The 12432-nt window shown below is 54.6% G+C and overlaps 4 protein-coding genes across 4 annotated transcripts; 2 read left to right on the forward strand and 2 right to left on the reverse strand.

Moving 5' to 3' along the window:
• Positions 1-623: 623 nt before the first annotated feature.
• On the forward strand, positions 624-962 carry G6M90_00g105580 (uncharacterized protein; the record flags this gene model as incomplete). The annotated part of the gene is made up of 1 exon (XM_066131677.1): positions 624-962. One exon carries the CDS (start codon positions 624-626, stop codon positions 960-962), a length of 339 nt encoding a protein of 112 aa, XP_065987595.1.
• Positions 963-1898: 936 nt separating this feature from the next.
• On the forward strand, positions 1899-3270 carry G6M90_00g105590 (uncharacterized protein; the record flags this gene model as incomplete). Its single annotated transcript, XM_066131678.1, has 2 exons — positions 1899-2091; positions 2159-3270. The coding sequence occupies 2 exons, from the start codon at positions 1899-1901 to the stop codon at positions 3268-3270; spliced, it is 1305 nt and encodes a 434-aa protein (XP_065987705.1).
• A 511-nt stretch (positions 3271-3781) lies between these two features.
• Positions 3782-5386, reverse strand: och1 (Initiation-specific alpha-1,6-mannosyltransferase; the record flags this gene model as incomplete). Its single annotated transcript, XM_014686061.1, has 4 exons — positions 3782-3956; positions 4032-4567; positions 4673-5067; positions 5185-5386. The coding sequence occupies 4 exons, from the start codon at positions 5384-5386 to the stop codon at positions 3782-3784; spliced, it is 1308 nt and encodes a 435-aa protein (XP_014541547.1).
• Positions 5387-7118: 1732 nt separating this feature from the next.
• Positions 7119-8096, reverse strand: SUR1_1 (Mannosyl phosphorylinositol ceramide synthase SUR1; the record flags this gene model as incomplete). The annotated part of the gene is made up of 1 exon (XM_014686062.1): positions 7119-8096. The coding sequence occupies one exon, from the start codon at positions 8094-8096 to the stop codon at positions 7119-7121; it is 978 nt and encodes a 325-aa protein (XP_014541548.1).
• Between the last annotated feature and the right edge of the window lie 4336 nt (positions 8097-12432).

Genomic DNA, 12432 nt, shown 5'->3' on the forward strand with positions numbered 1-12432 from the left:
GTAAATTGTCATTACCAGCGTTTTCAAGGCTGCAAGGTACCCCAAGGCCAGTGGCTTAAAGCCTGCAAGGAAGCCATAAAATAACCACGAGTTTTGCCTTGGGCATATAAAGGATCAAACAGGGGACAAACGGAAGCCAACTCACGCCGGACAATAAGTTGACCCCCTTAGGGATGATGCAGCGAATGCGCGAGACTTGTCCGCCGTGGCTTGTGCGGCTGAGCATGGCCTTTGTACATGGAAAGTGGAAGCGTAGGACAGATCAAAAGTGCAGATCGAGTTGCCAATGCCTCTTTGGGAATCATGGTGCGAGACTCCGTCTTCCATGTCGACTGGTGTGACGTTGTAAGCCGACTGGCGAGACGGCAACAAGATGGATAAAAGACAAAGGAGACACGCCGGCAGATATAGCAATGTGTGAAGTCGATATCCCCTCATCTTTTCCACAACATGATGCATTGCGTGAGAAAGAGTCGACCTGTTTTGCGCACAACGCAGCCTAAACACGGCCTCACAAGCAGACATGTCTCAACAGAGCACGTTGTTGGACAAGGCCGTGGACAAGGCGGCCGGGAACAGACAAAAACGGCCGCTCCGCAAGGGTGTACAATTTCAGCAGCACGATGTTGTCGTCCGGCCTGCGAATCCAAGACTCTTCCCACCGCGGCGACCTCGCTGTCGAGCTGCATCTCTCCGTCCTCAAGCGCTACGGCACGTGGAGGCACTGCGGCCATGGCGTGGAAATTCGCCCCGTCGGCATCATGTGCAAGCAGGATACCTTTGCCAAGAACAGTACGCCGTACGTGTGGGACACGACGATGGGCGGGAAGAGGGTCCTCGTGGGAGAGTTTAGGGCCAGGGCGCGGTTTGGGAACAGTTGCGTCTTGGTCATGGACACGAAGGAGGTGGACAATGTGGTTACCTCGGGAAGCTGCGTGGCAGCGCTGAACAGGGATGTCTAGACAATGGGCTTTCCGAATTACTTGGAAAGAAGCCGGGCATTCGAAACTAAGCATCCCAGAGCACTTGACGCTCAGTCTCGGAACCTACACTGGCCCCCGGTGCTATTCATCAGCTCGTAGTCCACGTAGCGGATTTGTTCCTGGTAGGTTTTGCAGAGCATCGCATACATACTTACATACCTACCTAGGTAGGCAGCTCTCAACCTGGACCCTGACAAGGACATCACGAGTCCCATCGGCCGGAGGGAGAGGGCAACATTGCCTGGCACGCGGGCCGCTGCAGTGCAACATCGGCCCATACACTAGCCGCCAATGCAGGAATTAAAAAAAGCCCAGATCTAAGACAAAGAGCCAGCTGACGGGCAAGGACAAGTCTCGATGCCGCAGCAAGGAACATGACGCACGCATCCCAGCCACCACCGGGCCGAAGCGCGCGAACCATCAATCATCAGGGTTGCGGTGAACTCTCCGGCTGTACTATACATAATCCTATCCCAGTGGTGCGCGGCATCAAAACGACGCGGCTGCAGGAACAGGAGACACATGCCCCCCGCCGGTCATGATGTACATACATAATGTCTGGTATTAATAATTTTGACAAACTCACCACACGTTGCGCAACCCGTCGACGCTACTGGTTCGGGCCAATCTCCAACAACAGGGGTGTGGTTTCGCTCGTTCGTCAGATGAGCACCAGCGATATAATGTATAATTTCCGCGCGCAACACGGGAACCAAACCACATGGACGTGCTGCGCGAGCCACCCATGGTCTCAGTCAACAGGGACGGGAATGCGGCAACGCGAGCAATGGATATAAAATGAGCCTGGTAAGACGAGCCCCAAAAGGCATATATATATCAGCTCTTGATGAACCGCCCATCTCGTGCCCGTTTCCCAACGCCCCCTTCTCACGAACCAAGAAAGGCCTCTTCATCATGCTAGCCGCCGTGCTGCTATTCATGCTGTCCGCATGTGTCGACCTCTCGCGCCAGTCCCCGGTGCGACGAGATGCCCGATCCCCCAAGACATACGCCCCCAACAACAGTAGTCGCAGCAGCCGCCGGCTCTCGTTTAACCAAGACGGCACGTTCCAGATATCCATATTTGAGGACTTGCACTTTGGAGAAAGTGAGACCCTCCCCCAGACCCCGTCCCGAACATGGCTCGACAGCAGAAACAGCTAAAACGCGCGCAGACGCATGGGACCAATGGGGCCCCCAGCAGGACATCAACTCGGTCAAGGTCATGGACGCGGTGCTCGACAGCGAGAGGCCCGACCTGGTGGTGCTCAACGGCGACCTCATCACGGGCGAGAACACGTACCTCGAGAACAGCACCGCGTACATGGACCAGATCGCCGGCCCGCTCGTCGCGCGCGGCCTGCCGTGGGCGTCGACGTACGGCAACCACGACCACAACTTCAACATCTCGGGCGCCGGCCTCCTCGCGCGCGAGCGGCGCTGGCCCAACTCGCTGACCCGGAGCATGGTGGCCGGCCGCGACGCCGGCGTCACCAACTACTACCTGCCCGTGTACGCGGCCGACTGCGCGCCGGGCGACGACGACTGCGCGCCCGAGCTGCTGCTCTGGTTCTTCGACTCGCGCGGCGGCTTCTACTTCCGCGAGCGCGGCCCCGACGGCCGCCAGGTCGGGCAGCCCGACTGGGTCGACGCCAGCGTGGTGCGGTGGTTCGAGGCGACGAGCGCGGCGCTGCGGCGGCGCTCCGGCCGCGTGACGCCGTCGCTGGCCTTTGTGCACATCCCGGCCAACGCCTCGCTCGCGGTGCAGGCCAGCGTCGACGCCCACCGCCAGCCCGGCGTCGACGACGACGTGCCGCTCGCCCGGCAGGCCCAGGGCTGGTGCGCCGACGGCTCCAACGGCCCCGAGTGCGTCTACGGCGGCCAGGACGAGCCCTTCATGAGGGCCGTCGCCGCCACCCCGGGCCTCATCGGCCTCTTCTCCGGCCACGACCACGGCGCCACCTGGTGCTACAAATGGGACCGCCTCGTGCCCGGCATGACCGTCGCCGGCACCGGCCTCAACCTCTGCTTCGGCCAGCACTCGGGCTACGGCGGCTACGGCAACTGGATCCGCGGCGCGAGGCAGCTTCGCCTGTCCGCCGACGCCCTGCGCCGCCGCCGCTGGGAGGCCGACACCTGGATCCGCACCGAAAAGGGCGGCGTCGTCGGCCGCGTCAGTCTCAACGCCACCTATGGCAAGGACTGGTACCCGGCCACGCCCAACGAAAAGACATACTGTCCTACGTGTAACTATACCGTCATCACGCCGGGGCCGAGGAGACGCTGACGTCGCCTAGGTTAGCACTTGACCGGCTGGATATTACTGGCGGGGGAGAGGGGGATGTGCCACGGCGGGCCTTTTTCCTTTGCTTCCTTTCGTCTCTTCCTTTTTTTAGCGCAAGCTTTTGATAGTCTTGGATTGTAATTCGGGGCGTTTTCTTGTGTATAGTGAAATGCGATTCATGTCGAGGGAAACGGCAAGAAGCGTGAACATACCGGCAGTTGAAGTTGAAGACTGGCCACCCTCTCTTCAAGCTTTATATAAGAAACAGCAACATGCGTATACAATGCCTGTGTATTGCCAACCAGAAATTATAAATTGCGCTGTAACGGGCTTCGTGAAATCCCAAGTAAGCAAGTAAACTCAGATCCCCGTCAGACGCCACCTATGCTACCCAAAGCCGCTGTTACCTCTAAAAATATGTACGCTGTACACAATGTCGTCAACATATACAAAGTACCCATCAGATATATATACGCTTTATAACCCCCGCGTCACTACTCCCATCCCCCAACATTCATGACGGCATCTTGCTCCAGTCCTTGCACATGCCGAAAAACGTGCGACAAAATTTGCCGTATTCGACACGGGCATCGAATTTGTGCCACGATCCCATGGCGTGGTGAGCAAGGCGAGCGTCTGGATCGGTATATGGTTTGGAGCCCATGTTGCCGAAACTGCCACGGCCGGGGCTATACAATCATGAATCGGCATTAGACGCGCGGAAACATACAAAAAGAGAACAGTAAAATGTAGAGAGCACATACCTAAAGCCAGTAATAGGCAAAACAAGCACATCCGACGCCAACTTGGACCGGCCCCCATCTCTAAGGCCCGTCAATGCGTTCCACCGCAACCCGACTTGCTTCTGGAGCCAGGCAATGGTGGCTTCTGTCACGGCAGCCGGGCCCGTACGCGTCAACGGATCGTGGGCCTTGGGTTTCTCGCCATCGTCGGCCTGCAATGCAGCTTGTTTCTCCGTCACCAGCTTGTCCTTTAAACGGTCGAGGAATCGATGGAGAATGGGATGCTGCCGGGCAGATGCCATGGCCCAATTTGTCAGCTGAACAGGATGCGAGTAGCCCATGCGCCAGTATTGATTGGTATTCGGGTCCGTGTCCGCCTCGAGGCCCCAGAGGAGGTTGACGGGTCTGGTATTCGCAAGCTTGGCATCCGCATCATCACCCGTGGGCAGTTTCTTGCCGTACATCTTGCCAGTTTCCTCATCGATCCACTGCGTAATGTCCTCCTTTTGAATCCAGTCGGCCGGGTGCTTTAGCGGTACGGTGTCAACATCGCCGTACTATCAGCCTGTCAGCAAAACCACATGTCCTGCGTACCATGGGACACCATCACCGGCAAAAAAAAAAAGGGGGGGGGGAGGAAGAAAACAGAGTACGGAACATACAATACCACCAAACCACTTGCACACCAAAACCCTGAAAATGTCCACCTTTTCCACTCTTGAAAACATGGTTTCAAAGTCTTGTACAAAATCAGGCTCGTATCTATCCACCAAGGAGGCAACGCCGTCATCGGCCCAGAAGAAATACGCCATCTCGCGAAAGGTGTCATTTGCGGAAACGGAATATTCGAGCCATCGTTCGATGTAACCCAGAAGATGGCTGTTCAAACGGCTCAAATCGACGTCGTTCCACTTCTGATGGACAACAAGAGGAATGTTGGAGAAGGGCACTTGTCGCTGGGGGCTGAGTTTGGCAGCCTCTGAAGCAATTTTGGCAGCGTCGAGGATATTTTCCGGCTCGGGGTGGTCTCCTTGCCACGACGGCGGGACGAACCAAGCTATTCGAGGAGTCAGCACGATGCTTGGCCATTCTTTTGCCAGCGGGGTACAAATCCACCGTTGCGCTTCTCTCGAGCGCAGCGAGGACCCGATAAAGAGAAGGGGGGGCCACATACCTCCGCCAGCAGTGCGATTGAGCTGATTAAACTGCTGAATGTGCTCCCATGCCAGGGGAAACTGCCGGCGAATGCTCGCTTGATCCAAAAACCGGGGCCCGCTCGACCTGGAAAAAAGAGTAAAGACAATGACGCCAAAGACGACACTGGAGAAGAGAAGCACGCGCGGCCGGAGGCGCAGAAAGCGAGGCGAAATGAGCATTGCGGGCTCTCTCAGCCCGGAAGCAAACGGCAGACCGGCTTGTGTATCGAGAAGCCTAGGGGAGGGAGGGAGGGAGCCAATGCAGTATCGTGAGCCGCTAAAGAACGTTGTTTAGGTAATCGAGACTGGTCGACGGGTGGGATGGACGAGCTTTCTGCTCTATAGGAACATGCTGGCAGGAATTTGGGCGATTGGGCACGCCGGCAGTCGAGAGGAAGAGGCCAGACGGAAGCAGAATCAGGTACGGGGGAGCAAACGAGGGGATGATGCCTTATTACGCAAGGGGCGGAAACGGATGAATGAATGCCAAGGCTGGCGGCTGGCGGCTGCGGGCGAGAATGGGTTGATGGTGTGCAGGAGGTGTTAATTTTGTGACCCAACCGGATCGACGGTGGCAACCGGAGGCGTCCAATGCGCGTAGTCTCAAAATGCAACTTGCATCCCTTTGAATGTGCGCAGGTCCAGTTTTTGTAACGGACCAGGGTTCTAACTAATAATAATTACTAATTTAAAAAATATGTATAATTATTAAAAAATTATATAATAATAGAAGTTATTAAGATTTTAAAAATGCTTTAATATACAAAAATATATTAATTATTATTATTAATAATAAAGTATATTTAAGTATCCTCACGTATCATGAAAAAAGTAGGTTGAATACATCAATTGGACCTGCGCACATTGGGAGCATCCATCCAGCCATGGGTTGCTGGATTCCAGATGCCAGCGGGCGCTGGGGCACCAGGGGCCAGAGGGGGGGGGAATGCTCGTGCTGCGGGTGGGGCTCCCAGGGGCGAAGCGCTGTAAATGGCCAACTAGTGAATCTTGAGTCTACTAATCACTACGCTCTTCATAGTTGCACTGTTATGTAGATGTGACCGTCAGATATGACCCCTCACCCCAATTGCCGATCTGACCAGCACCTAATGCAGCCGCAAAGTGTTTACCCAAAAAAAAAACCAAAAAAAACCCATCCAGCTACTTAGCTTCAAATAGCACTGAGATTTGATTGCACCAGTGTCCGCTCCCGGTCAAACTCAAGTGCGGGGCCCAAGATGCAACATTGAATTGAGGGTTGGCCAATGAACAGTAAAGTCCACCTGTAAAACCCAGTCCAAACAGCCCAACAGCCGATACACTGACTTTCAGTATCAATTGATATTTGACTTTACACCAATGTTGACGGGCCGGGGCCATCCAGTCAGCACTCATCGTCACAACGGGTTAGCCAGAACAAAACAGCTATTCCCTACCGACTCAACGAATCATGGAATCATCATTCGACCATATTAGTCCGTTATCCGTTCCCGGACATCAGGGACTGGGGAAGTTTACTCTTGGTCTCATCGCCTCGGTCCAGAAGACTGGGCTTAGAGCTGGCAGCCACTTCATTGAACGCTTGTTCGTGCCATCCCCATCCATGCTTGCTGCTTCCAATGTTTCAATCGCACCCGCACACTGGGCACTGCACACGACAAGCCTGACGCTACAATAACGCTCACATTAAATTAGGACAAAGTGTCCAATATTTCTATGTACCTTTCGCTCAGCAATCAACCAAACCATGTATATATATATAAATGTTGCTATGCGTCGTATTATGGGGGTGTTGTGCGGCAAGACTTCGCCCGTCACCCTCTCAATCTCGCATTTTCCCGCGTACAAGCATGACCCCCCAGGCAAAGCAAGCATGACATCAAGAATAGGTCCGACGGGGAAGGGGGGGTATCTAAAATCGTCGTAGCAGCGCCTTCCTCCTCAAAAACAGCGCCAGCGCAACTCCCACAAAGAAGAAGAAAATCAGGTTGATTCGGCTTCCAATGGTGACAATCAGTTTCGCGTCGTACGAGTGCCATGATGAGCTGCCCAGGTGGTCAAAGATGGGTGTCGATACCCGCCCGTTCAAGCTGTGCAGAGGCCCCGGGAGGATCTTGAGGTCGGTTCGGTTGGATTCGTACACGTGGATTACCGACGCAAAATGGCAGCCAGTGCTGAACATGACGGTTGCGTACGGAAGCCCCAGCCATTCCTTATTGTAAACGGTGAGGTTGCGGACAATGTCGCCAACAAAGGCATTGCCCTTGCTGGCCATCATGAACCCGATAGAGAAGCCTGTCGGGTGAGCCTCGGGGGCAACAAAGGAGAAGCGTCGGAGCGGACCCAAGGCTCGCTTGCACTTGAGGTCCATATCCAGGATGACTCCTCCATAAGCGTACAGGAGCATATATCGAAGGGCATCGATCCTCTCCACGGGATAATGATAGTTGTCCCAGAGCTCCCTCAGCTCAGGGAACTTCTCGCTGACAAACTGGCTGGCTTTGTCGTCGGTCCAGATATGTGACTCCCAGCCAGGATGTATATCGAGGCAGCTCTGTACAGCCTCCCCCCAGCGACCCTTCCATCGGCCTTCGTTGTCTCCCAATGCGATGTGGTGCAAGATGGGCGGCACCACGTCTTCATACGGCTCAGCACTGACTTGGTGTACGCTATAGTTGGCAAAAGACACGTCAAAATTGTCGTGCGACTCGGACAGAATGAAATCGGATGCGCTGTCGTGCCAGAATATGCGGAGCGCGGCGAGTGTCCAAGTTGTGTACAGGAGGTGGCGGCCGAACCACATAGAAACGATTAATATTACCAGGGCTGCCAGGAGGATTTGCCGGAATTTTCCTCCAGACTGGTTCCGTATATAAGATGACTTGTGCATTGTGAATTTTTTTTCTCGCCGTTCCGTATGTTCCCAAAAATCCCGCTCCTTGTGCTTGAGAACAATTGCACGCCCTCTATCGCGTTATGGCCAGAGTGTTTGGCCAGTCGAGGGATAGTTCGCGAGTATGACGGCGATTCGAGCGCGTTATTGAGAGGCACTATTATTACAAGGGCGTGTCGAGTCCTCGAACCCTTGAGGAAGGACGATGGGTGCTTGTAGGTGAGAGAATTCGGTGAAGAGATTAAAATGAGGCGCACGACTGTGAGTGCAATTTGATTGCAATATTAACGAAGCGAGGAAATGCGACAGGTTAGGTCGATGGCATGCGGATGATGGAAGTAGACTCCAAGATCGTGAAAGATCAATGGTACCGAAGATATGATGAATTCAAGAGTGAAGGAGCGCAGACATGTTGAAGTGGAATGGGGCGATCCGAAATGCAGAGGTCGGGCAGTTTTGGTCGACGACGAGCAACAAGCCTGAGGGCGACGACGAGGACGATGCGAAGTCGAAGTCGAAGTCGAAATAATGCTGCTTCTCCTTTCCGGTAAAGGAGAGTGAGTACCGGCCGTTGAGAAGCGTTTCTAAACTGGTTGCTGAGACAGACGGAGTGTATGAGGAGGAGAAAGAAGCAAAGATGAACGGGAAGGGAGGCTGACGGCTGAATAAAGGAGGGAGGTCGAGTGTCGTACAGATTACTACATGAGGATGAGGCAGGAGCGCAGCGGGACAAAGAACAAGCCCCGGCACACAAACAGTGCAGGCAAAGGGCAGATGGGAGGACCAGGGGGTGATTCACCGGGGGCTATGCGAGGGTGGTCCAGATTGTCACCGGGGTCAAGTCTGACGGGTCAACTGGTTTGAGCGGTTGGGCGGGCGAAACGGGGCAGACGAGGCCGAACGTTAAGCCAATAGGGCTGTTGCAGGTGGTGCAGGGGTTGCAGCCAGCGGCAGTGAAGCAGCGATGGAGTCTGGTGAATGAGGCGCGGGCCAGTCCATGTCAACTGGTCGTTGCATCCACCGAGATGGTTGATGAGCGCTCGAGTCGCGGATCAAGTGGGCGGGCTTCATGGCCTTTGCTTGGATGGGCGGCAGCCCTGTTTGACAACTGAGCACTTGAGCTTCCCAGGTACCCCGGTACCTCTTCGCTACACCGCTGGGCGAGGCACTTCAGGGTCAGGTCTGGTACCGCACATAACCAGACATTATATTCTTGCACAAATGAACCACAGAGCACCAAGAGGACGAAGCATTGAACCGTCAACGGCACGCGTCTGGACAAGGGCCTGGGCCCGGGCCTTGACGCCAGGCACACACTCCCCAAGCTCCAACAAGTGCAGTGCTCTCCCAAGTTCTTGATGCTCATCACGTCTGCACCTATTGCCGCACGAGTATAAACGAGGACAAATGATACCAACCGACGGCGTGTTGAAAGGGTCCGATCAACTCGACTCAACCATTTGCTGCCATTGCTCCCGACATGGTCTGAGCCAGCGCTACCCAGGGTTGGCAAGCCACATTGCCCGCCTCCATAGTCTCTGATAACGCAGCAAGGCGTGCATCTTATGTGGCTTGAAACAAGCTTTCAAGCATGTCATCATGACTTTTCGCCTCTCGGTCGCATCTCGCTGCCCAGATTACCTTGCTTCCATGGAGTACGACGGGTTACGGTTGGTGACGCTGTTCTTTGTTCCATGTCCTTTTTCAGCACACATTCGTGACCGCATTGCTTGCACGAGCAGCCAGCTCACTCCGTAGTCCCTGTCTCGTGTGCGCGACGATTGGCGACCAATACTGCACCTGTCAGACACGAAGCTGTGCGTGTGTCGGGTTGGTTGCATCATCATCGAATCCTCTGGCCCACTGCTGACATTCGATGCCTATTATTTCGGTTAACGGGAGGGTCCCAGCCGCAGTCGTAACAAGTTGCGTGGTACTAGCAAGAGCGTCTTCTGTTCCACGAAAAGATAGACTTGCGTACGGCATACCCCGTACTCCGTAGACCTACCTACATACCTAGAAGGAACCTAGCCTAGAGGTCAACGGTCCATACCATCCATCAATGGGAAGCGTTAGATGACATCCCGACGTGTAACGACCATGACAAGGTGCCGAATGGCGTTTGGCTGGCGAAGCTCTCGAAACCATGCCACACTCTTCTTAGCTCTGCAGCGGACGGGCAAATGCAGCCACGGTTGCCGACCACATGTTCGTCGTCGCAATCATGCCATAAGGTTGGGTGTGGCCCAGTCCAGGCCTTGTGTTGGTTAGTGGCTGTCAATTTTACATGTCAACAGATGAGTGTATTCTTTGCTCAGTCGGCAACACGGCACACTGGGATCCAGCGAGCCATGTTCCAACACGGATTCCTAGAGCTAGGCTGCAGCCATGGCCAAGCCACTGCCAATGCCCCAAGGTGCAATCTTGTTCTGTTCGGGAAGTGTCCGGGCGCACCATCTCACCATCACAGCCTCTCTCCTTGATGGAGAACTGGCCCAAAGTTGCGGGGACTAACGCGGATTGCTAGAAGACCGGCGGCGGCGGCCCACGGGGCACCGAGTTTGTCTCTGGGACAAATCTTGCTGGCTATTTATTACTCGGTAGAATCGTGTCGTAGTCTGCATTCGCTCTCGCCAGGGACTGTCTGTAGTAGGTGGCTAACCCAGGCACTAGCCTCGTTTCCTGGGAGTATGTACGAGGACGAAGCAGTGCCTTGTCCGATTGATTGCCCTACAAGGCTCGCCAAGAAGGCCAAGGCCCATCATCATCATCATCAGTGGAACGCTGGACCCAGTCTGCCGAGAGCCGCCGTCACCACTCACCAGGGAGTCAGGGACTGTCCTCCGTGCTGTGATGGGATTGGCACCATGTCTGTTGAAACACCGTAGTACTACTCGGTAGCACACAGTCAGGTATGACATGGATGGACCCAGCCGTGCCGATCGCCGTAGCTGGTCGGAGTCGGACTAGAGCTTTGATTTCCGCTGTCCGCTGTTCTCGAGGCTGTTTGGGGTTTCAAGTCGGCCTATCGAGGAGACACAGGCTGCTGTCGACGGTCCAATTTTGATGCAGTCAAAGTGCTCCGTAAGCCAGACGAGAACATGTATGCCGGTAGTACTGTAGAAGGCGTGAGCATGACTACGGAACAATCCGTGCAAATACGACCTTGACTCCTAGCTACTTCAGGCGACAACAACCAAACCGAAAAAAGATGAGACCAAAGAAAAAATTCAAATCAAGGAACCAAAGTTCATGAAGCATGGAGGCCGCCGCCAAGCTAGAATGGGAAAGGACTCATGCGAGCAACAGTGACTAGCCACTGGGGCACGAATAGACGCGTCCGCGAATGACGTGGCGAGGCGGCCGGACTGTTGCAAGTTAATTTACGTAGCGGGAAGGGGCAGTCGTGGCGCCCAGATGTCGCCGGGACGTCCATGTCGTCAACCTGCAAACCTTGGAAGGCCAGTATTCTGGAGTCAGGCTCAGGCTCTCAAGGCTGATCCAGTAGCTTCGTTGCGGGTTTTACTCCTCGAGACGCTCCAGCCGGGGGCCCCCATTGATGCCGGTGTGGGGGGAGTGCGATGGCGTTGATGACGCGCTGCCAGAATATCTATCGACTGGATGGCCTTTCGTCTCAGTTTTATTCCTTTGCCAATGCGGACCAAGGATGAGTCAGGTCAACAGATATCAAAGCTGGAAGGATGACATGGCCATGAATCGGGTGGTTCTAGCTTGTTTTTGAAACAAACTTCGTCTCTCTCTCCCTCTTCCCCCTTTTTTTTTTTTTTTTTTGAATCGTTGGTGACCTGGCATGTATGTCACAGGGGCGCTCGCCCACTTCCGACGACGTTTAAAGTGAGGAGCCGTCTCATTTCCCACCACATGTGCCGGTGAGCGCGCGGGAGACCCATGCCAACCTATTCTGTAAAATAAATGAAACGAGTGAGAGTAATTAATTTATCCGTCTCCGCACTCCGCAGTTAAAAAAAAAACAGTCAACGGTGTACTCCATACTCAAGTACAAATGTACATGTGCGCCACACTACCAGCCGCCACAAGCACCAACTTGTGGCGCAGCCTGAACTCCCATACTGTTCTTTCATTTCCGGCCAGGCGGTGATGTCAGCTTTCAGTGGCACCAAGTTTGCCTCGACAATCACATCGATATTCAAGCAGCTTGAGACGGCCATCCATCACAGCCGTGACCTCATCTCCATCATCTTGATAGCCACGGAACGCTCCATGTGCTTCTCACTACCCATCTACGCGACATTCTGAGGTTCATCAGACCCCTACAAAAGTTCAATCTCTGCCTCCCCAGTTGTCAGCACTC

This window comes from Metarhizium brunneum, chromosome 6 (assembly GCF_013426205.1).
Source record: "Metarhizium brunneum chromosome 6, complete sequence".
In the NCBI taxonomy this organism is placed as follows: Eukaryota; Fungi; Ascomycota; class Sordariomycetes; order Hypocreales; family Clavicipitaceae; genus Metarhizium; species Metarhizium brunneum.